Consider the following 23,209-nt stretch of genomic DNA (forward strand, 5'->3'; position numbering starts at 1 on the left):
AATCAGAGCTCTGAATTTAGGGCATATGTCTTTATGCACCCTGTAAAATCCAGACAGTGTTAATAGGGACCAATATGATCACTGCTTGGGGTGCCTCAGACCTTGTGGAGATTCAATGGGTATCTGCTAATTGATTGGCTGAAAAAGTTCCTGGAGCATTTCAAGCTTCAGGTTCTCTGGGAGTGTGTGACCAAGTTCTCTGAGACTAGAGGTAGAGGAATGAAGGGAGTTTTCCAGGAAATCGCTACTTCACAGCTTTCAGTCTCCAATAGGTTCTGTCTTCCAACCAAACTGCCTGCAAAGAGGCTTTTTCATTAAGACTTTTATTAGAGTGATTCATTATTGTGATATGGGCAGAAACCAGGGAATACTTTATACAATATTGTAAAAAACTCTTTAACCAGACCAAATAATCTAAGAGGGATTTTAGTGTTTAACCTTGCTGACTTTGTGGCCAGGATACAACAATGGATGTTCTAACACAGACATTTTTTGTTATAGCATTCGCTATATACAATGGAGTTTTACCTGTCTGAATTTCATTTCTGAAAGTGATTACTGTGATTGTCAGGTTTCTCACAGCCAATTATGAAAGTATTATGGGATAATTCATACCTTCCTTCTGTTAAACATTTTTATCCTTTATATTTTCAAAGTCTAAGATAATACTTTGGAGTTGTACATTTGCCTTTTTAAAATCTTTATGAAATATTTTTCCTTAGGTAAATATGTTCATGATCTCTAATTTTAACTGCTCCTGTTTTATTCTGTCCCAGAATTCCTGTACCCATCTGAAGTCTTTAAGGAAGGGGGTGTTATGTATTATTGCTACTGGCTATATGCAAAATCCACCCAAGAAATCAATTGAGGTTTTCCCCTAGTTCTACTTCCAGGGTTGTCAAAAGTAGTTAGCATCAGAGTATCTGATGAATAACTTAATCAGAATTTTTGCACAGACGTGTCATCCATTCGCACATTCAGGCTGGGCAAAACATATTAAATGTATTAGTCAGGGGCTTGCCAGTTATTAACCTTGGTCACAGCTATTATAATGATCAGAGAAATGTTTTCATTTAAAGTTTCTCTGTTCAGAAGTCACAATTCCCTTTAAGCATTGTAATCACTGAAACCAGTACTGCAGCCTTCAATTTTTTTTTTCTTGTGTCTCAGTAATTCACTTACTTATATAACCTTGAAATGGTAACAGTTTAGCAGATCCACAAAAGGTTATAATTGGGTCCTTTAACATATTTAAAATATTCAAAAGACCCAACAGAAAAATATTAGTGGTCTTTATATTTTATTACACAATAATCTACTAATTATTTTAATAAATAAGTACAAAAACATACTTTGTGCCAAATATTGCTCAAAGACTAAGGGGAATGTGGAGAAAAAAGAAATCAGTTACTACTTAATGAGTAAAGATTTTGGTAGGCAATTTGATTCAAATGTATGAAATGTCAAGATCATTGTACTGTCATGTGTAATTAATTAAAATTAAAAAATAAATAAATAAATAAAAAGATTTTGGTAGGCAAACCATTTCAAAGAACAAGTTTCATGGAAAGAAGGACAGCATAGAAAAAAATGTGTTGATGAGCTGCTTTTTTTCTCCTATCCCATTATGGATTAAAATGATACAAACAGGAAGGCAGAGACTAAAAAACAATATCCTCATCAAGACAGTCAACTCACTGGATAATCACATAAAATAAAGCTAAGAAGTCTTACTTGTTCTCTTTCATAAAGCTATTAAGTATTACTGAATGTTGCTAGAGCAATCTCCAAATGTTCAGTGTAGGTTACATATTTAAAACTTAGAATTATTTTAAGAATTCCAAAATAAATTAGTGTCATCATAGCAACAGAGCAATGAATATAAGATTGGTTTCATATGTGTATGTGTGTATGTGTGTGTGTGTGTGTGTGTGTGTGTGTATCTGTGTGTAATCTCCTTATATCTGGCTTTATTTGTTAAAAGTACGCTTAGTCATTCTTGCCAATTATTTTATTCTTCATCTCCAAGATACTGGTTTCTTTCTACAAAGATGAATTTAGCTTCAGAGTTAAAGCCATGAGACATTGTTAAGTATGTGCCCCATGACCTCTTATTTAGATTAGTTTTTCAACTTGGCCACAAAAACAGAATACAGAGCCAATCTTGCTCTCTTTAGTTACAACCACCATAGACTCTGATTTCTGAGAAAGTATCATTATCATTCATATACATAAGAAAGTAAATAATTTACCAGCTTTGGATATTTTTTAAAAGGGATCATAAAGAAAAGATACTTGATTTTGAAGGTACAAACAGATTTATCTAATTCCATTTTCAAATATGCTCAACTAGATTTTCTTTTACATTTTTAAAATATTTTTAGTTGTAAATGAACACACAGTATCTTTATTCATTTTTATGTGATGCTGAGGATTGAACCCAGTGCCTCACACATGCAAGGCAAGTGCTTTACCACAGAGCTACAGCCCCAGCCCTAGATTTTCTTTTACATTTTAATGAAACTTTTATTAACTGCAAAAAATACTAAACATGAAATAATCTGAATTGGGAAATGTATTTTGGCATTGAAAATTATGCTGATTCACTGGTAGTCTGAGGGAAAAAATGTAAGACAGCTACTTGGGTATATTTTTCACTGCAATAATTTTAATGACTTCTTAGCTCTATAGCACCAATACCATAACTGAGCATCTCTTTAAAACATATAATCTAGCTCCTTAAGCTAACAGAATCATTCAGTAACAAATAAAATGTGCTTGTTTTCTCTGTCTTCTTGTAAAATAACTTTCTACATTTTCCATTTCTAGAGATGTTACTCAGAAAAATGTGTGTGTGTATGTTTGTGTATGTATTTATAATTACCCTCATAATCTTACAATTCAGTATTCTGAACTAAAAATGTCCATCGAACTTCAGTGCAGTGGCGCACACCTGTAATCCCAGCACCTCAGGAGGTTGAGGTAGAAGGATAGTGAGTTCACAGCCAGCCTCAGCAAAAGTGAGGTGCTAAGCAACTCAGTGAGACCTTGTTTCTAAATAAAATACAAAATAGGGCTGGGGATGTGTTTCAGTGGTTGAGTGTTCCTGCGTTCAATCCCCAGTACAAAAAAAAAAAAAATGCCCACTGAAAATATTTATTTCCATATGTATTCACTATTTTGTCAAAAATTTTCTTGTATATGCACCAAATTGGGGAAAATAAGTTTTGGTTTATATTAAACAAACCAAATTGAATAATCTTTTAAATTAAATGAAGAGTACAAATATGCAAAGTTGTAATTAGAAGTTAGAATTCTTCGTACATGCCTGTTCTTTTTGGTTTGATATTTTCATTTGATCATAATCACTTTATTCCACATTGGATATGATACGGCTGGTGCATATTTTAAATCTATTTCCTTTTGTAACTGAGTCAATCTCACTTTCTAAAGAGCTCAAATGATGAAACCAATGCTCTCCATTTAATTCTATTAAATTTGCAATTGTCTATGATGATAACCTTAGAAGTTAAATTATAAGTATATGCTGATATAAGGATTTGACACAATGTAAACATTTACATGCTACAAATATTTACTAGGAGTATATTCATCACTGCACTGATCCATGAATTCATCTAAATTTCAATAACCCTTCTATAGTAGAATGTGGGATATAGATGTGAAGTCACATCATCTAAAATTAAGTCCTAAAGTATCACACTGAAATCAGAAGAACTAAACAAAGTAATAGAAGAGTAGCTCAGAGTCGACAAGTAAACATGCTGAACATTTGAGGCACCTTAACACGAACCAATCCCCATCCACAGTATGAAATTAAAACATTTATCAGAACTAATTTAAATATACCTCCGCAAAACTTGCCCATAAATAATTCTATTTAAGCCCAGAGATAAAAATGCCAAATCTATAAAATCTTTTGTTGCCATATCCTATTTTTCATGACTCTTGTTGACTTTGGGATATAAAATATTAATTTTTTTCTACCTCAATTTAGGTATCAGTAAACTTACAAAGAATGTCTACTAATCATTGGTCATGTCTATTCATATTATTAATATAATTGTTAGTATTCATATATTTATTCCTGATTTTTCTCTCATTCCAGTAAGCATATGAACACATATTACATTTCTGTTATTCACTAAAATTTTGATGAGTACATGCTACTGGTTTCTCAATAAATGCTTGATGACTGAATTGGTTGGACTCAAAAGAGAAGGATAGGTATGACCTCATGAGTATTAAAAATTTGTTTTTATTTGTACATAATTTAAAATTTACAGAAAATCTGTAAGAACAAAGAATACCATATATCCCTTACTAAGATTCATTTTATCTCATATGCTTTATCATTTCTTCATTTGTTCTACCTATAATATTTTTCTGAGCCATTTGAGAGTATGTTGAATCCTGGCATAATATAATTATAATTATATTATTATATAATCATGTTATATAATTAGTGAAACTAATTATATTATCTTTTGAAAGAGGTTAGGGATTCCTAAAAATATAGTGTTAAAAACTGGGCTCTAAGGCGGGTATGGTGGCACACCCATGTAATCCCAGCAGCTCCCAAGGCTGAGGCAGGAGGATTGTGAGTTCAAAGCCAGCCTCAGCAACTTAAGGAGGCCCTAAGCAACTCAGTGGGACCCTGTATCTAAATGAAATGCAAAATAGGGCTGGAGATGTGGCTCAGTGGTCAAGTGCTCCTGAGTTCAATCCCCAGTATCAAAACAAAACAAAACAAAACACAACACAACAACCTGAGATCTTAGGGGGCTGGGTTTGTGGCAGTGGTGGAGCGCTTGTCTAGCATGTGTGAGGCACTGGGCTCCATTCTCAGCACCACATATAAATAAATGAATAAAATAAAGGTCTGTCAACATCTAAGAAAAATTTTTTTAAAATACTGGGCTCTTCAGATTATGCTAAGTGAAGCTAGCCAATCCCTAAAAAACAAATGCCAAATGTCTTCTTTGATATAAGGAGAGTAACTAAGAACAGAGTAGGGTCGAAGAGCATGAGAAGAAGATTAACATTAAACAGGGATGAGAGGTGGGAGGGAAAGGGAGAGAGAAGGGAAAATGCATGGAAATGGAAGGAGACCCTCAGAGTTATACAAAAGTACATACAAGAGGAAGTGAGGGGAAGGGGAAAAATAATACAAGGGGGACAAACGAATGTCAGTAGAGGGGGCAGAGAGAGAAGAGGGGAGGGGAGGGGAGGGGAGGGGGGATAGTAGAGGATAGGAAAGGCAGCAGAATACAACAGACACTAGTATGGCAATATGTAAATCAATGGATGTGTAACTGATGTGATTCTGCAATCTGTATATGGGGTAAAAATGGGAGCTCATAACCCACTTGAATCAAATTGTGAAATATGATATATCAAGTACTATGTAATGTTTTGAACAGCCAACAATAAAAAATTAAAAAAAAAATACTGGGCTCTTAGAAACATGATATTTACATGGTCTCAAAATGTCTCCTGATGGACTGTTTACTAGTTGAAGCAAACAAACAAAAACTCAAGAGCTAAACAGTGGAAAAATCAGATAATGCATTGACTGGAGGATCAAAACTAACATCACCAGTGAGGACAGACATGTATGCCTCCAGATGTGAACCCCTAGAAGGATATATAGTATTCTGTCTAGAAACAATTAACCTCAGTCAAATCATGAAAAATTATCAAACCCCAAGTTGGGATTTTTTTTTTTTTCCAAAAATGGTGGATGGACTTTTTTCTACAAAAACAATGTTATAAAAGACAAAGACTATGGAACTTTAAGGGACTCTAAAGGGACATGGCAACTTAATTCAGTATCTGACCCTAAGCTGGATCCTATAGTGAAGGAAAAAAATGCTATAAAGAACAATTTGTCAACTAACAAAATTGGAATATGGACAGTAAATTAGATAAAATATTATATTCATGAAAATTTACTGCAGTTGACAAATGTACTGTACTATTGTTATATAAGAAAATACTTATTCTTAGGAAATATATACTGAAATATTTAGAGGTAAAATGCCAGGATTCAACATACTCTGAAATAGCTCAGAAGAATATGATGGACAGATAGATAGAACAAATGAACAAATGATAAAGCAAATGGGGTAAAAATGAATGTGAGTAAGGGATATATGGTGTTCTTGCTACTGTTATTCTTGCAGATTTTCTATAAGTTTGAAATTATTTACAAATAAAAAGTATTTTTTAGAAAAAATGCTCACAAGGCCATACTTATCCTCCTCTTTTGAGTCTAACCAAGTCAGTCATTAAGCATTTATTGAGAAACCAATAGCATGCACTCATCAAGCCTCCAGTGCATAACAGATATAAAATATGTGCTCAAATATGCTCATTGGAATGAGAGGAAATCAGGACTAAATATATGAATATGAATTTAAAACAGAAGATTTTAAGAAGATAAATGAGGATAACATGGACAAGTAAATGTACTGCTTCAGTTAAGGTGGTCAGAAGTGAATTTTCTAAGGAATGCCTTCCAGGTAAGACAAGAGAATGAATCAGCTATGCAGCTATCTGGGAAAACAATCCAAATTTCTATCAACTGATAAAGGATAGACTAAATGTGGCATAGCCAATACAATGGAATATTACTCAGTCATAAAAAGAAGTGAAATACTGATAATATGCTATAATATTTCAAAGAGAAAAATAATGTAAGTGACTTCATATTATTTAATATCTACTCTGTGAAGTTTTGAGGAACTCTTAAAGGCTCATATGTAACTCTTTATTATTGGTAAGAAAAACCAAAGGTAAGAACAAAGTTACCACTGCACAATGAATAATAAGTTCCTTGTAGTTCCAGAAAGACTCAGTTATATTATGGGGGAAAGTAATTATGTTATGAAATAATGGCTAATTATGATTCTCTTGCCACAGATGGTTTCTCACTGCCACTTGAGCCTACATTAAGTCTGGCCCCCATGGCAACAGGAAAAAAAAGGGGGGAGGGGAGGGTGAAGTGCAAGAATCCTGAGATTAATTATGGAAAGTAAATTGCTATCTCTGTAACAATAACAATGTGGAGGTGTTGTTTCTTTATTTAATGGAAAAGGGGGCATAATTTGTAATTTATAATTCAATCCTGAATTCAAAAGAAATTAGGAATATAGAAACAAATGCAAAACAGGAAGGAAAAAAGGAGATAGAAAGCTCTTCCACGAATCAGCATTTTCTATCATCTTAAGAATAGTCCTTTAGAAATGTAAAGGCAATTTGCTTAAAAGAGCAGAAAAAGATTGGCATTGGAAATATGGGATAAAATAAAGTGCATATAAATTCAAGGTTTCTGACTTCATGAGGGGGGCTCAATGCTATTGCATTATCATTTTTGTTAGCCTCAGATCTGTGGTTTCAACACAGGCTACATATACACATCAGCTTAGAAGCTTTAGAAAATAGACCCGACCCTCAGATATTCCTATATAATTCGTCTGCGTATAGCACAGGGAATGGCATTTTTTTAAAGGTTCCTAGGTGATTCTGATGGATAAGTAAGGCTGAGAACACACTGTCTTATTAATAAGAGTTTAGAAGTCCACCAGGTGTGATGGCACACGCCTGTAATCCCAGCAGCTCTGGGGGCTGAGACAGGAGGATCTCAAGTTCAAAGCCAGCCTCAGCAAAGATGAGCAACTCAGTGAGACCTTGTCTCTAAATAAAATACAAAATAGGGCTGGGGATGTGGCTCAGTGGTCGAGTGCCCCTGAGTTCAATCCCAGGTACCTCTCCCCCCACCAAAAAAAGAGTTTAGGAGTCAACAAACATTTTTTGATAAAGGGTCAAGTCATTTGGTAAATAATTTAGGCTCTGTGGTCCATAAGGTCTTGTCACAACTATCTAACTTTGCTAATGTAGCATAAAAGCAGACAAAGACAGTAGGTAAATGAATATTTATGACTGTATTCTTCTAATACAACTTTATTTACAAAAATAGGTAGTGGCCTGGATTTCTCCATGCCTGGTTATTAGACCCTTTTCCTTGTTCCTTTCCCAAAATAGCTATTCTTCACCAAATGCTATCCCTATGCCTCTGATTTTCACAGATGACCTCTTGTTGTACATCAGTGGGAAAATGCAAGTTGTGTGGCAGGAAACCCTTCAACTTCCTTGTGCATCGCCAGCAGACTCAGAAAGAACATGTACATCTGCATCTGTCATCATCTTTGCCTTCTACCACAAGAGGGACCCTTCTTCTCAAAGGTCATTCTAATCCTTTTACTTACACTCTTTTTTTAATGTTCGTTTTTTTTTAGTTGTTGATGGAACCTTTATTTTATTTATTTATTTTTAGGTGGTGCTGAGGATCAAACCCAGTGCCTCACACATGTTCTACCACTGAGCCACAACCCCAGCCCATTACTTATACTCTTAATTCCATCACTCTCCAATCTACTCTGGAGCTATGCCCCATAAAGAATACCATTTCCTATTTCTTTAATCAATCTCTCTCTGCTAGCTCCTTTCTTTTACATAACAAATATTTCCATGTGTCTTATTAAACAAAAAACCTTCAAAGCCTTCCTGAACCCTGTGTACTCACCATGTCTCCCTTTCTCTTAGGAATTCTATCCTTGCTGCCTCTTCTTCCTCTCCTCTCCTTCCCTCCTCTATCCTCTGAAGCCTGGCTTGTGTTCCTACTACTCCACTGAAAGTGATTTCATCTACATCACCAAAGACATTCATATGGTAAATTCATAGTTCTTGGTTTTTGTTTTCTCTGAAGCATTTGACATGGTTGACTCTTTTAATATTCTCTTCCCCTTTAATTTTTGCAATATATCTGCTATAATTAGTTCTTTCTCTCCTGGATGCTTCCATGCTAGTATTCCCTAATATTATTTGACAATTCTATTCTCTTCTTATGCTACATATGCTCTCAACCATTCCCATGGAATCAAGCACCACCTACATATGATATCTTCCAATTTTATCTCTAGCTCAAGTCCCTTTCTCAAGTGCTAGGTCCACATTTTCAAATATCTTTTGCAAGCTGTACCCAACGGTCTTCTTTCTCAAATCTGCCCTTCTTCCTTTATTCCCATTTAGTTAATAACTTTACCATCAAAACAAATGCCAAAGGTCAAATTCTCCATCTCCTTTATGACCTTTGAACACCCTCTGAGCTCTACTGTACAAATTTGTTTAAGTCACTACCTGTAAACACTTCATTTCCATCCATGCAGTGAATGGCAACAATACATGTTCAACCATATGTGGTAATCCTGCATTCTTTTCAAATACAATTAGCCAATAAATCCTGATGATTTTACCCATGTTGATCACCATGGGTAAAATGGTATAGGGACTCTAAGCTATAATCAACATGGTATAGGGACTCTAAGCCATAATCAATCACGAGTCATGGGAGCAATGGTAACATTTATCATGGAGAAGATTTGGATTTTTTTCTTGGGTAGAATAATTTGAATATTTTCTTCCTATATGAATTTCTGAAATATCAACCAGGCATATTTCCTTCTTAATAAAAATCTCAAGCAATCAGTTTCCTTTTAGTCATTTTCACTTCAGCAACACAGTCATTTCTCACCAAGATTATCTGCAATAACTTCCTAACAGCATTATTCTACTTACCCTCATCAGTAGCCCCTTGCTTCCTTCACTATTTTTGCTTTCTTCTTAGTCACTGTCCTGTCCTATTATCTCTTGGCTAAAAGGCAGATAACAAAACTGAACATGGTATTATCTGTAATAGAATTGCCATGATTTGGGCTGGGGTTATGGCTCAGCGGTAGAGTGCTCACCTTGCATGTGTGAGGCCCTGGGCTTGATCCTCAGCACCAGATAAAATAAATAAATAAATAAAGGTATTGTGTCCAACTACAACTAAAAAATAAATGTTAAAAAAAAGAAGTGCCATGGTTTTATGCAAGGGAAGAGTGATCTTTTACATTTGGTTGCCTTTACTTCTTGATGAAGCATGACATTTCCCTGGGCTTTTTGGTGCTGGCCATGTAGTTGCTGAAGTCATTAGGATAGAACTCTATCTTAATAGACTTTGGGTTTCACATTTTAAATAAGATGACAAGAAAATGAAATATCCACAGAGGATGGTGATCAACATGGTATAGGGACTCTAAGCCATAATCAATCACAAGTCATGGGAGCAATGGTAACATTCGTCATGGAGAAGATTTGGATTTCTTTCTTGGGTAGAATAATTTGAATATTTTCTTCCTATATGAATTTCTGAATCATCAACCAGGCATATTTCCTTCTTAATAAAAACAGTTTGTTTTCCTTTATAGGAAATGCTTACTTACTGCTTCTTTTCCTAAATAGGGAATATATACAGAATGTTTGACATTTTGCTAATATCCTGTACATTATAAAAAGGAAACTCACAAATCTATAGTGTTGATTCCTCTGGGAACCCAGACTGTCTATCTTCTTTTTTTTCCTTCCTTCTTTCTTTCTTTCATTTGGTACTGAGGATTGACCCAAGGAACACTTTACTACTGAGCTACATCCCCTGTCCTTTTTAGTTTTTTATTTTGGGACAGGTCTCACTAAGTTGCTGAGGGTCTTGCTAAGTTGCTGAGATTGATCTTGAACTCTCATTATTCCTGATCAGCCTCCTGAATTACTGGGCTTACAGATGTGCATTAACATACCCATCAGCTGGGAAGCGTTTTTTAAGAAATGAGCTCACATTGGCATTTACAAGTTTGTTGGAATAATGGTAAATTTGAATGGTAGACAATACATTTCCAATATCAGATCCCTAAACTTAATACTGAATGCTCTCATTTCCTTGAGTGGGGGAACCTCACATACGGCATAATGTAAGTGATTTCCCCACTCTTAAATATTATTTCCCAAATGTGAGTTTAGAAAAATTATACCATTGCAAGATCTGTTTTTACTCTGTCCTTCTCATCACAGCACCATAATGGGGACTACATCCCAGTGAAATTCTGAATGCTTTACCAGTAATTATTTCCTATACCATCTGGCATTTGCCTTCTTACTGTCCATTATGTTCCATTTCCTTCCTGTGCCTGCATATAAGTTTATTTATTTATTTATTTTATTAGCTACACATGACATTACAATGATCTTGGCAATTCACACATTTGAATCATTGGGGTATAATTTCTCATTTTTCTGATTGTACAGATTGCAGAAGCATATAAGTTTTTGAAAGCGTTCTTTTATTAGAAACCTACCTTTGCCTCTGGTCCTGTTGATCTAAGGGAGGCTACTGAAAATCCTTCATTATAAAATTATCTTACCTCAATGTACAAATCTAAAAAAATAAATTCCTTTTCCTATCATTTATTTTAATAGCACTGTATTAGGAAAGTGACAGATTTCATGAAGTTTACAATACTTTCAAATCTTTCATTTAGTAAGAGGAATAAAATCCCTGTATTCATTAAGTAATGAGAAGATGGATATAGGAAAGCAGATAGAGACCAGAATTTGAAGCTGATAATTATCTTTCTTATCAAAATCTTTTTCCATAGCATGAAAAGGACCACTTGGGTTAATCAAATAAATAAGCCCTTTGTGGACTAACTCTTTTCTCCCCTCTTTCCTATCCTGGCCTCTGGTTTCTACCATGTCTTCCAAGAACCTTTCTATGTGCCTGGCTTGGAAATAAATTCAGGGAACAGAAGAGAACAAAAGTGATTGCAGGTAGGTGTTTTACCTGCTGTTTTAGAAATAGATTTCTATAGTCATAATAATAATTTCCTTTAGGGCAAACTGGTGGGAAGTTTGACAAACAAATTTTTCCCTCTTAAATACCCCCTCCTTTTATTAAAATATAAGAATTGAAAATAAAGACAACATAATTCACATATTAAATGGTCTCCTGTATCTGAAAATAGATCTACTGATATGAATGAAATCCTAACTTTTGTACAAGTTTTGCTTCATATTTAAATGTCAAACATTTGTCAAAAAGCTTAATTGGCCTCATGTTCCTGATTGAATTGTAGACTATATATTAAATTCACCTTTAAAAAATTCCATTTTTTACATCTTTCACTCCAAACTTGTAAGAAAAAGTCAAGCAAGAATTTGTATGTAAGGAGAGGTTGAATTGTGCTTGACAGAAAATGGTACTTAAAATGTATGTTTTATGAATAAGAAGAGAGGAACTCAAAGGCTCCAAACACAAAATTATGTCTGAGATACAAATACAAATTATCCTGCTTTGATAGGTACATATTATATACATGCATTGAAATAGTACACCATACTCTATAAATATATACAGTAATTGAGTGTTAATCAGAACAATTTGAATTATTAAGGAAATGGAAATGCTCATTATCTGATTATACCATTACACATTGTATGCATATATTCAATTATCATATTATACCCCACAAATTTGTATAATTGAAATAAAAATTTACAAAATTGAAAGTAAGTATAGGCAGACAGCCATCATGTACTAGTTGAACAGTTAACAAAACTCTAAAAGTATTTCTAGAACTGGTCTTTGTGTCCTAAAGTTCATCTGAGGGAGATATATCATTAATTATTTTAGGAGTAAAAATGGATAAATATGCTTAACTGCATTAAGAAATGGCTTTCTTTTCCAAAGCAGCAAAGCAAGAGAGATCATTTATTCCCATAGCCCATGACATTCCAATGGCACTGTATGTATAACTTTCCAGTAAATCTTTAATTTATTCTAAACATGTTAGCTTCACATTGGTTAATCAATAAGAGATATGATTTTCACAGGAAACTAATTTATCCTTCCAATTATGTATTTCCATCAAGAACATGATTCTTCTCACCACAGAAATCTGCACATTATTATGATTTGGACCTGAAAGTGTTCCCCAAAAGCTCATGTAGCTTGGTCCCCATGATGGCAGTATTCAGAGATTTTGTCTTTGGAAGGTGATTGAATCAGGGTTCCAAAATGATTAACCCATTGATAATTTCATAATTTAACAAACTACTGGAAGATGGTAGAAACTTAGGAGTTGGTGCTTAGTGGGAAGAGGTAGATCCTTGGGCGTGTGACCTTGAGGACTATGGCTTATCCCCAGTGTCTGTCTGTCTGCCCACCGACCCCCTCTGCTTTCTGGCCACAATGAAATGAGCAGCTTTGTTCTGCCACATCCTCCCTAACATGTTTGCCTTATCAAAGGCATAGAAACTACAGAGACAAAAAAAAAAAAAAACAAAACATGGACTGAAACCTCTGAAGCCATGAGCCAAAGTAAATCTTTCCTTCTAATGTTGTTTTTCTCAGGTATTTTGCCACAGTCACAGAAAACTAACACACATACATATTTTCTTTCATATCAGGTGAAAACTAGAATAGCCAAAACATGCACAATCAGAGGCTTACCGAGGTGTATAAGTATCCCTCACTGTTCATTGCCAAATACAGCTTGGTTTGAACTCCTTGAATAGCCACCACTCGAAGACCCACAGGGATGAGGTTAAACAGAGCTGAAATTTAAAAGAATGTGAAAACAACATTAATATTCTGGATTCCATAGCTTTTAATATTTCTAGCAGAACTACTTTATTCTCCATAAGTAGTGTGAACTTGGTGAAGATAGATAATTAGATACAGATGGTCATTTTTTCTTTCTGTATGCTTGATTTATGGGTATAGTCACTTAACAGGGAGTATAACTATACATTCTCAGATAAAAGGGGAAATAGAAGACTTTTGTCCCAATTCTATGGGGTTTACACTATTGGAGGTGGAGAATCTTGACGCTTCTGGGGAACATGATCTAGTTCTAGGAATTGGTCTGTATACTAAACAGTGTCATCCTCCACAAAGTGAGATTTCAAACTGCTCTCCCAGATAGTTACTGAAATCTGCACAGGCACAGTTAATATCTACCAGTCAGGGAGAGATTCTTAGATTTTTAAATACTATTCCAATGCCCTCATCTAAATTATCTGTATGATTTTCAATGCAAAAACCCCAAAATAATTTAGGTCTTGTGAAAAAGTCATCTTGCAGTCCTATATTCCCAGAGTAGTATTTCTTAAAGAACTGACATTTTCCAAGATAGAGTTGAGAGGGTTCCTAGCTTTTAGTCTCTAAGAGCAAAGGTTACAGGAATAAAAATAATGAATTTGAGAGAGGTGTATTTTATTATTTTATTTTTTTTTCTGCAAAAGAGTTGCAAGTGGGCAGCTGAGTGGTGCCAATGAGGCCTTCATTGCCCCCACCTGAAGGTCTGATTGCGTGAAACTTACACCCAGGCTCTCCTCACAACCACACACCACTCACTAGAGACAACCAGTGGGTGTCCTCCCACTACCAGCTGTCTACTCCCTCCCACACTGTGAATAAAAATAAAACAGTACATTTTTAAAACGTAGTGCTTGCCACACACATCTTTTGAAAATAGCCTATGCACCTTTCGCTCAGGAGTCATAGACTAATGTTGATGATTTTTGCCTTGTTTTGTAATTTTCTCAAGGATGATAAATCAGCCTGTTATTTTTGTGAACAAGAATGTAAAGAATTCAGTTCATGGGTAAGAGCAGGTTTTTTGGGGGGGAACACTTTTCTCTGTGCATATATATTCTGCTGCAGTAGGTGGGGTAATATGGATGAAAAATATTAATGAGGAACTAAGTATTCCTTGGTGAGCCTACAGTGTATCTTTCTCTTAAAGCCAGGGTGTTACCAAAGAGGAGCTAGGACATATTGTACAGTTCAAAATACAAGTGTTCCTACCACATGCCACTGATGGCACTTTATTCAATGCTCATCACATTAAAAGCTGTGCCCTTCTGTTATGTGAGGTAAAGGAAAGTAATTGCACAGATTGCAAGCCAGGATCTCATGTTATAGTCGACAAAGCAACGCACAGGCAAGAAGTCTGATATCTTCGGGACTGTCATCTACACGTCATATCTCTATTGACCATGCCTTGCTCACAGCAAGGTGTTCAATACACATTTGTGGATTGATAGCAAACTGTATGGTGAAAACACAATATATTTTGGTAAAGTAATAGATCACAATTCCATAATATAAAAGCCCATACTTTAAATTTTTTGATGTAAAAAAAGTGAACAAAAGCATTTATATAGGTTTGGTTTGGAAGCTTTAAACACTATATACTGCTTGACATCTGTAATACCAGAATATGTCTGAAAATGCATTTGGAGGTAGTAATTGATAATGTAGAACTATAAATGAAATTCAGAATTATTTCAATAACATCATATTTGATAAAATTCTCAACCTTTTAAAATATTCTCAATGCAGCTTGAAATAGCAGAGTTGGGGAAAAAGAGGGAAATGGAAAGAGAAATTGAGATTGACTTTATGTGTGACTTGTTCCACAACCCTCTGATTTGGGCTTTAATGAGCAATAAAATGTTTAAACTTGGGCTGGGGCTGGGGCTCTGTGGTAGAGCACTCGCCTAGCACGTGTGAGGCCCTGGGTTGGATCCTCAGCACCACATAAAAATAAATAAGATAAATATATCGTGTCCAACTACAACTAAAAAATAAAAATTTAATAAAAATGCTTAAACTTAAAACACCAGACAACTGTAGGGGAAAGAGAAGCAAACAGCATCAGCAATCCTACCTGAAAAATGGGACTAACTGTGTGGTGGAAAATAAAAGTTTCACTATGTACTATATATTTTTATGAAGTCTGTCTTTTTCCAAAAAAAAGAAAAAAAAAACCCAGTACTCAAAAAAAATTTTTTTTGAACAGCAAATGCTAGAGTGAGTCCTGCTCATACTAATCCAATATTTTTCTTTACTTAGACATTCAAAATAGATCATAACCTGAGTTGGCTTCAAATGTGTTTAAAGGGAAAGGCTTTCCAGATAAAAATGCAAAGAAGTTACAGTAGGGGTAAGCTTGGACAGGATCACTACCTTTCTATATGCCTTGGTTTCTCTAAATCTGAAGTACTTCATCATAGACTTAAGATTTTTTTTTTTTTGGTCAGGATGAAAATATTCTAAATTTGAGAAGAAAGGAATTGATTTCATTTGTGTATCTAAGACACATTCATTAAAGGTCTAAAATCAATTTTTTTTCCATTTTAGCTAAAGTTTTGAAGAAGTTTTTAATAAATAGAAGCTTCCTTGGTTCTTATTTGTTCTATGTTGTATCTACACAAAAACACATTCTACCCTGAAGGTATCATTTTCTCGGAGCTGTGCACCTAGTTGGCACTTAGTGTTTGTAGAAGATAGCAGTAAAACCATGCTTCTTTATTGATTGAGTTAAAGTCCATTTCTCAAATGACGGTAATTAATAAATGCATATTTTAATGTAGATTGGAAAGACACAAAGACATGACACACTGAGCTGGTAACGCTATAGCAGGTTTGAAGAGAAAGGGCAAACTATCCTTTAAAAATAGCCTTCATTGTATCATAGTCATGAAATGCTTATCATCTTTTCCTTTTCAGGGGAAAAATTCATAATTTATAATGGCTGATTTGTTCATGATGAAATTTCCTTGGACTGACATTTACCATTGTAATAAATCTACATAAGGTAGGCTTGAATGAATAATATCAAACATGTTTTAGGATTGAATATGTCTGTGTAAACATTAAATGATTTGTTTTATCATGATCTTGCTTCCCATATCAGAATTTAAAAAATATAAAATCAATTAAATTGAACTAAATGAGAAAATCATGATAAAAAAGAAAATTAGGAAAAGAAAAATATAAATGTAATACCAGAATACATATTAAGGAAATACACTATAAATGAGTGGTAGTTGAAGAAAAACAACTTGTATTCTTGTTCCACTCATTTAAATAATTAGTTAAAAATTAGTGCCAGGCACGCCTGTAATCGCAGAGGCTCAGGAGGCTACAACAGGAGGATCATGAGTTCAAGACAGCCTTAGCAACTTAGCAAGACCCTGTGTCAAAAATAAATAAATAAATAAAAAGGGCTGGGGATGTAGCTCAGAGTTTGAGTGCCTCTGGGTTCAATATATGGTATAAATTTTAAAAAAATAATGCCAGGAAAATTGCTTGGATTTAGAAGAAAAGGAAGTCAATTCGGATGGCAAGATTTCCATTGTGACAGATCACTTCAGTCATTAAATACTCTTGTTTCACGATGGTTTATACTGCATGATATTCTCACCGGGGAGGCTAAATTAGCTTTCTAGCTTCTGGTTACTTAGCATTAAGGCTACAGTCAAGTCTCACTGAAGTACTATTTCCTTTGAGATAACTTCCATCAGTATGTATCACATTAGAGATATTAATACTTACCTTTGCTGACTTACCTGTTTTTGCTTTAATCTGACTAAAAACAGATTCTCGTTATCAAGCTATGTTATCTAAAAGCCTTCCAATATCATTAGTATATGAAAATGCCACACTTACCAGTCAAGAGTTATAAGAAAACCAAAGGCTGGAGCTATGCATATGTAGGGATAGAAGAGTAAAACCCACTATGTGATTTAAAGATCCATAGTAAGAATCGGAGCCTGATTTGTCTGTGTGTGTGTGTGAGCACATGTGGCATGGATCTCCTAAAAAGCTTACATAGAGTGTGATCTTGATGAGTTTGGCATAAAGGCTGTTAGTAAGAGACAGCATAATGAATCATCTATTTTTTTAAAAAAATTCCTTTTCAGGAAATGCATGTGAACACTGGATCCAAAATATTTCTTCTGATTTGGGCCTGGAGAAGACATTAAACATAGATGGGAGAAAACTTGACCGAGAAGGGCTCATTGGTAGCTAATCACGAGCTTCCCTTTAATAATGCCCAACAGATCCATTTTCTTGAGGCACTCTGGAAAACAGAGCAGCTTATAAGCCTTAATTTCTTACCCAAATACTAATCTGTACACGTAATTTTGGGGAATAGTTTATTACAGTGCTAATGTCTGTTATTTGATAATAATAAAGGCCTCCAGTTACACTTAACTAATTGCTTTAAATAGAAGAGTATGCATAAAACTGAAACTAAGATTCATTATAAAACTTTAATATCACAACACAGAGAGCACTTTGCAAAACAGGGAAGAGCCATATGCAATGGAGATTCTTTATCCCAAGAACCAACAGAACTGACTTCAAGGGTAATTAAAAGTGACTTCCTCTTGAGGTCATGGCTTTCCCATCAGCCCGGGAAGCATTCCTAAAAGACCCCTGTCTAGGCTTTGCTGTCTATAGCTTTGCTGTCTACAGCCACACAAATTCTTCAAAAGCTGCAGAGTATTCCTTAAGAACAAGGCCTTCTTTGCTTGGATGTTTTCTCAGCCAACAATGGGAATATTTCTGGAAATTATCTATGTCTGAGGGAAATTCAAAACAAATTGAGGAACAGAGCATGAATTGTGAGAACCAAGTGTTTTAGCTGTATGCAGCATTCCATAGATCTGCAGAAATCTGTAAACTGTAAGAAAACACCAGTTATCATATGGAAGAGAAGGTTGCACTTTGTGTTTATGTTTTTATTATTCTAAATAAATCAAATATCGGTGATCCAAGGTTATGTAACATCTTGAGATTACCTTTTTCCAACAATTATAAATGAAATGGCTGTTATTTTTGATGTGTTTCCTTTTGGGTTCACCACTATGTTCTCCAGTTTGGGCTTTATTTCAACCATGGTTAATTCTTTTTTTAAAATATTTTTTAGTTGTAGTTGGACACAATTCCTTAATTTTATTTATTTATTTTTATGTGGTGTTGAGAATGGAACCCAGGGCCTCACACTTGCTAGGTGAGCGCTCTACCGCTGAGCCACAGCCCCAGCCCCTCAACCATAGTTAAAAATAAAGCACTAGAGCTGGGGTTGTGGCTCAGTGGTAGAGCACTCACCTAGCATGTGTGAGGCACTGGGTTCAATACTCAGCACCACATTAAAAAAAAAATCAATAAAGGTATTGTGTCCATCTACAACTAAATTTTTTTAAAAATAAAGTACTAAAAAAAAAATCCTTCACCCACCTGTGGAGGTCTCTCCACATTAAGGTCCCAATTAATCTCAGGTCTATCACTGTGTGTGTGAAGGGGGGAGCAGGAGTGAAAGCTTGAAATGATGAATTCTCATGGTATGAAACCACTCCTGCCTCTTGGGATAAGACCAGTTCTTAAGAGTAGAGATAACATGCTATTTCAGGATCCGTGTGTGGGTGAGTCAATTTTCTGTGGGGAAAAAAGTAATAAAATCTAAAGGACAGCCATAAATCTATCTAGATTACCATGGAGATGACATTTGATCATTCTTCAGATGGTGTCAACATTATTTGCTCAAGTTCACTATTTTAGATATTTTCATGTTCGACTTCCTGTAGGTGAACCTGTGTAAACAGGATTATATGGTATGATCATATTTTACATTCACCTAAGGATTTAGCGAGGGTTCTTTGCTGAAAAAGTAAATAAAAAGAACACAAAGTCAACAATATGCTGGCATATTATATTATTTATTTAGTGGTCACTTACTGTAAGTGCTGTCCTCGTCTTTGGTGCCATCAATGGTTCCATCTGCCTGCAGCTGCAAGTGGTAGCCTTGTCGGCTGTATAGTTTGGTAACTATACCCTTAAGCTGAGGCTCTGCAAAGAGAACAATGATTTGAATCAATTGATGGATTGTGCGTATGTAGTTGAAAAGACTCCATTTGAAATTCTAATCTTAGTTACAAATTCTAGTGCAAAAGGTTGAATGACATGTTTAAAGAATCCTCTAGAAGAAGAAAACAAATTACAAGTTTCAGACTAAATCTCTATGCTTCTCCACTGAAGAAATATTTCATTTCTACCTCAGAGTGTTGGAACATTGGTAAAGCCCTAAAGCTTCTGACAGCATTCACAGTGTCTCAAACCTTGTCCTTTGACTTACTCTGATTGAACATTCGAATGGGTTGGCAAATGGTACATTCTGCCTTTTTAACAATGTGCTGCCTTTCATGTGCAAGATAAAAAAGTATAAGGATGATTTAGAGTTGTTTGCCAACCAAGGGCCAAAAACCCACTAGCAAAGGTTTCCTTCAGAATTACCATAATTTGAATAAATAATCCCCTCTATTCTAAGAATGTTAAAAAAGCAAAAATAACCTTGAACCCATCAAAGGATCTGTAGTTAGAAAACTGAGGCTTCCCTACAAAACAAAGAGGGGGAGATAAAACAACCAGCATCATGCCCTATCATATTAATTACTGTTAAGGAAAACGGGTGTGAGAAGAGCAAGTTTTTTTTTTGTTGTTGTTAATGGGGAAGAAAGAAAATTAGTTCATACTTATTTTCAGATTTAATATCAGAAATATGACTACCCAAAACATGGGTTATTAATTAAAATGATTTTCAATTATGAATTACCATAGATTAATCAAGAGACTAATTTACCAATAACAGCCGTGTTATCCAAAATTTGCTTTTATTGAATACAGACACCTGCGCTGAAATATTTATGTGATTATTCCAGCCACATAATCATACTTCGCAACCGCTTAAGCCTCTTTAAAACAAGCCTAATTTACAGCTAATGCTTTACAAACTTTGTGCAAACAGAAGATGTATGCCTGCATTTCCATCCAGGGGTGTGTAGAATACATAAAGAAATAATAGATTGATGAGTAAGTCTGATTTGCTGTAATATTTACCTAGTAAAAGGTAAGAAAATACTGCAAAACATTCAGTTAAGAATGACAAACTGCTTGTTCCCCTGAAGGTCTACCTTGACGCAACCTGACACCTAGAGCTATCTGAATTATCCTGTCACCAGAATATCGTGCTACTCTTACCACTGAAATGGTTCAAAAGGACCCACAATCTAGCTAGCCATGACTTTAAACTCCCTCTTCAATCTTGCATTTTAATAGCTAGTAACCACAGTTTTACCAGCTATTACTAAGCTCTTTGCCGCAAGGTTCTAGAAACCCTACCTCTCCTCCCGCAAACATTTGAAAGCTACACCACAAGTCTGTCCCGAAAAGCATAAAAGTAATCAAAGAAATGGAATGCCTAGACAGCGGAAGCCCACATCCCTTGGGGACGGAAGGTGTAGGGGAAGGGTCTGACAGGCAGAGATCAAGGAAGAGAGGGATTCCCTGGGTTTTCCAAGGGGAGCAGGCAATGGTGTCTGCCCAGCTCCACTTCTGCAATTTCAACGCCACACACACACACACACACACACACACACACACACACACACACACACGATAGCCATGTCTGGGTCACGCCTTCCCAGCGCCCACCAGGCATGCACACACATGTGCGACACGTCTGAAGCTGATGGCGTGCCTCCTGGGCAGGGTATGCCCCCAGGCTTTGCGCCTGTCCCAGGGCAGTTGCAATGCAGCAAGCTCTTTACTGTTACGAAGGAGGCAAGAAAGCAATCGCCTTGCCTTGCACGCACACGGGCTAGGTAGTCTCACCAACACAATATGGGCTACAGACAACTCACCTACGCTTCCATGCCCGCCCCCTAAACCCCTCCACACTCATAAAGTACAGGGGGAAAAAAACCGAAAATTCCTAAAGCCCCTTCCGACCTGGTCTTCTTCTGCGCCTCTTCTTGGAGCCGAAGAGTTTGACCCGGGAAAAGACGTTTAACTTGTTTTTGTCGCAGCTGGTCTTGCCTTTGCTGGGGCTGCTGACACACTTGCAGGCGTTGGATTTCTCGCGCTCACGGGCTTGTCTCTTCTGACGGATCAGCGAGCTGGCGATAGCCGCCGCCATGGCCACGACGCCCACCACCACCACTTCTTTTGCTGCCCCTCTCCGGGTTCGCCTCCTCCTCCTTCTCCTCCGCTGCTCTCCCGCTGTCTCGCGCTTCGCCGCCTTGGTCTCCTTAGCCTGCGCTTGCCCGGGCTTCTTTGCACTCGGGCTTCAGCCGAGGAGGGGGCTCAGCATGCCGTCCGAGCTCCTCTGGCGGTGGTCCGGCTCCCGCGCGGGCTGCTGGCTGCCTGGGTCCGAGCCGACGCCACAGCCCCGGGCCGGGATCGCAGGCGAGACTGGCAGGCGGAGGCAGACCTGCGCGACTGTGTGCGCTCGGCCCCTGAGCCCCGAGGACACTGTGCGAGTCCAAGTGGCTCGGGTCGGAGTTTCGCGGCACCCCCCCGCCCTGTGCCGCTGGAGGGGGCCGGAGGAGGGAGGCGGGCGGGCGGAGGGAGAGCGCGCAGGCGGGAGAGGCCGGGAGCGCGGGGGCCGGAGAGGGGGGAGGCAGCGCGGGGGAGCGCGCCCTGGTCCTGGCCCCTCCGAGTCTTCCACTAGTCCTTGCAACTTCTTGGCCTGATAATCGGGAAAAGTTGGCCCGTGCCGGCTTCCCGGCTGGGATCAAACAGGTAATGGCCTCGCATCCTCGCTGTTGCTGCTGCTCTGGGCGCGGCACAGTCGCAGCACAGGAATTCAGTCGCTGCAGGCACCCTCCCGAAGAGCGCGACGGCCTCCCTACGGCCCCCTCCCTCGCCGGCCCCTCCCTCGCTGCCTCTTGACGCTGAGCCCGTTGGCTCCGGGCCGCGGCTGCCCCCCACCCCCCCACCCCCCAAGTCCCCGGCGGGCCGTTGGAGCTAACACCTGTAGGGGCTTGGGCTCTGCCCCATCGCCCCAAGGCTTCTCCTCTTCTTTTCCCGAAAGGAGCTTCGGGAGGAAACAGTGATGGAGGAGGCACCGGGATGAGGTAGTTAGATTGAAGGAGCGGGGGTTTGCTCCGCGATTGGGTGCGGGGAGGAGCAGGGTGGGGGTGTTCCCTTAGTGTTTGACTCTTAGCGGGCCAGACTGTGCGCGGGCTGGAGCCCCTGGAAGTTCACCAGACCCCCAGCCCCAGGCTCAGGCTCACCAACACCCCCACCCCCACTGAAATATTTTGCATGGCGACACTTGTAGCCATTCAGGAGAGGAGGCCAGTGCTCCCAGACGGGCTCAGCCCCCACGGCAGCGGCAGCAGCAGGCACTGCAGCGCTGCGCCCGCACACCACGCTGCCACCCAGTGGTTTTTGCTGACTTTTCATTTTATGACAATTTGTGCGGTCCGAACCCTGCTTTTCTTCTGCGCCCCCTAAGCTGTGGGTTTTGACTTTGGGATCCAAGCGGAGAGCTGGATCGTGAACCATAGGCAGTATTTGGGAAGTATCTTTAAGCTCTGGCCCATCTGCAGTTTCCTAATTTCTTCCTTTTATCTGCTCTTCAAACTCAAGCACCCCTCCCCCCAAATTCAGGAA

General features: G+C 37.6%; 1 protein-coding gene across 3 annotated transcripts in view; it reads right to left on the reverse strand.

The window, feature by feature from the left end:
* The window catches only part of Fgf13 (fibroblast growth factor 13), a 509,017-nt gene that overhangs the window by 50,941 nt on the left and 434,867 nt on the right, over positions 1-23,209 (reverse strand). For 2 of the 3 annotated variants that reach the window (XM_027940173.3, XM_071606884.1), the window contains 2 exons: positions 19,493-19,603; positions 13,409-13,512 (listed from right to left, as the gene is read on the reverse strand). In XM_027940173.3, coding sequence (XP_027795974.1) covers positions 13,409-13,512; positions 19,493-19,603 — 215 coding nt within the window. Of the gene's footprint in view, positions 1-13,408; positions 13,513-19,492; positions 19,604-21,541; positions 22,021-23,209 lie in introns of those variants that run through there. The other variant, XM_027940176.3, reaches the window with a different exon arrangement.

The sequence above is a fragment of the Marmota flaviventris genome, chromosome X (genome assembly GCF_047511675.1).
Source record: "Marmota flaviventris isolate mMarFla1 chromosome X, mMarFla1.hap1, whole genome shotgun sequence".
Lineage (NCBI taxonomy): Eukaryota > Metazoa > Chordata > Mammalia > Rodentia > Sciuridae > Marmota > Marmota flaviventris.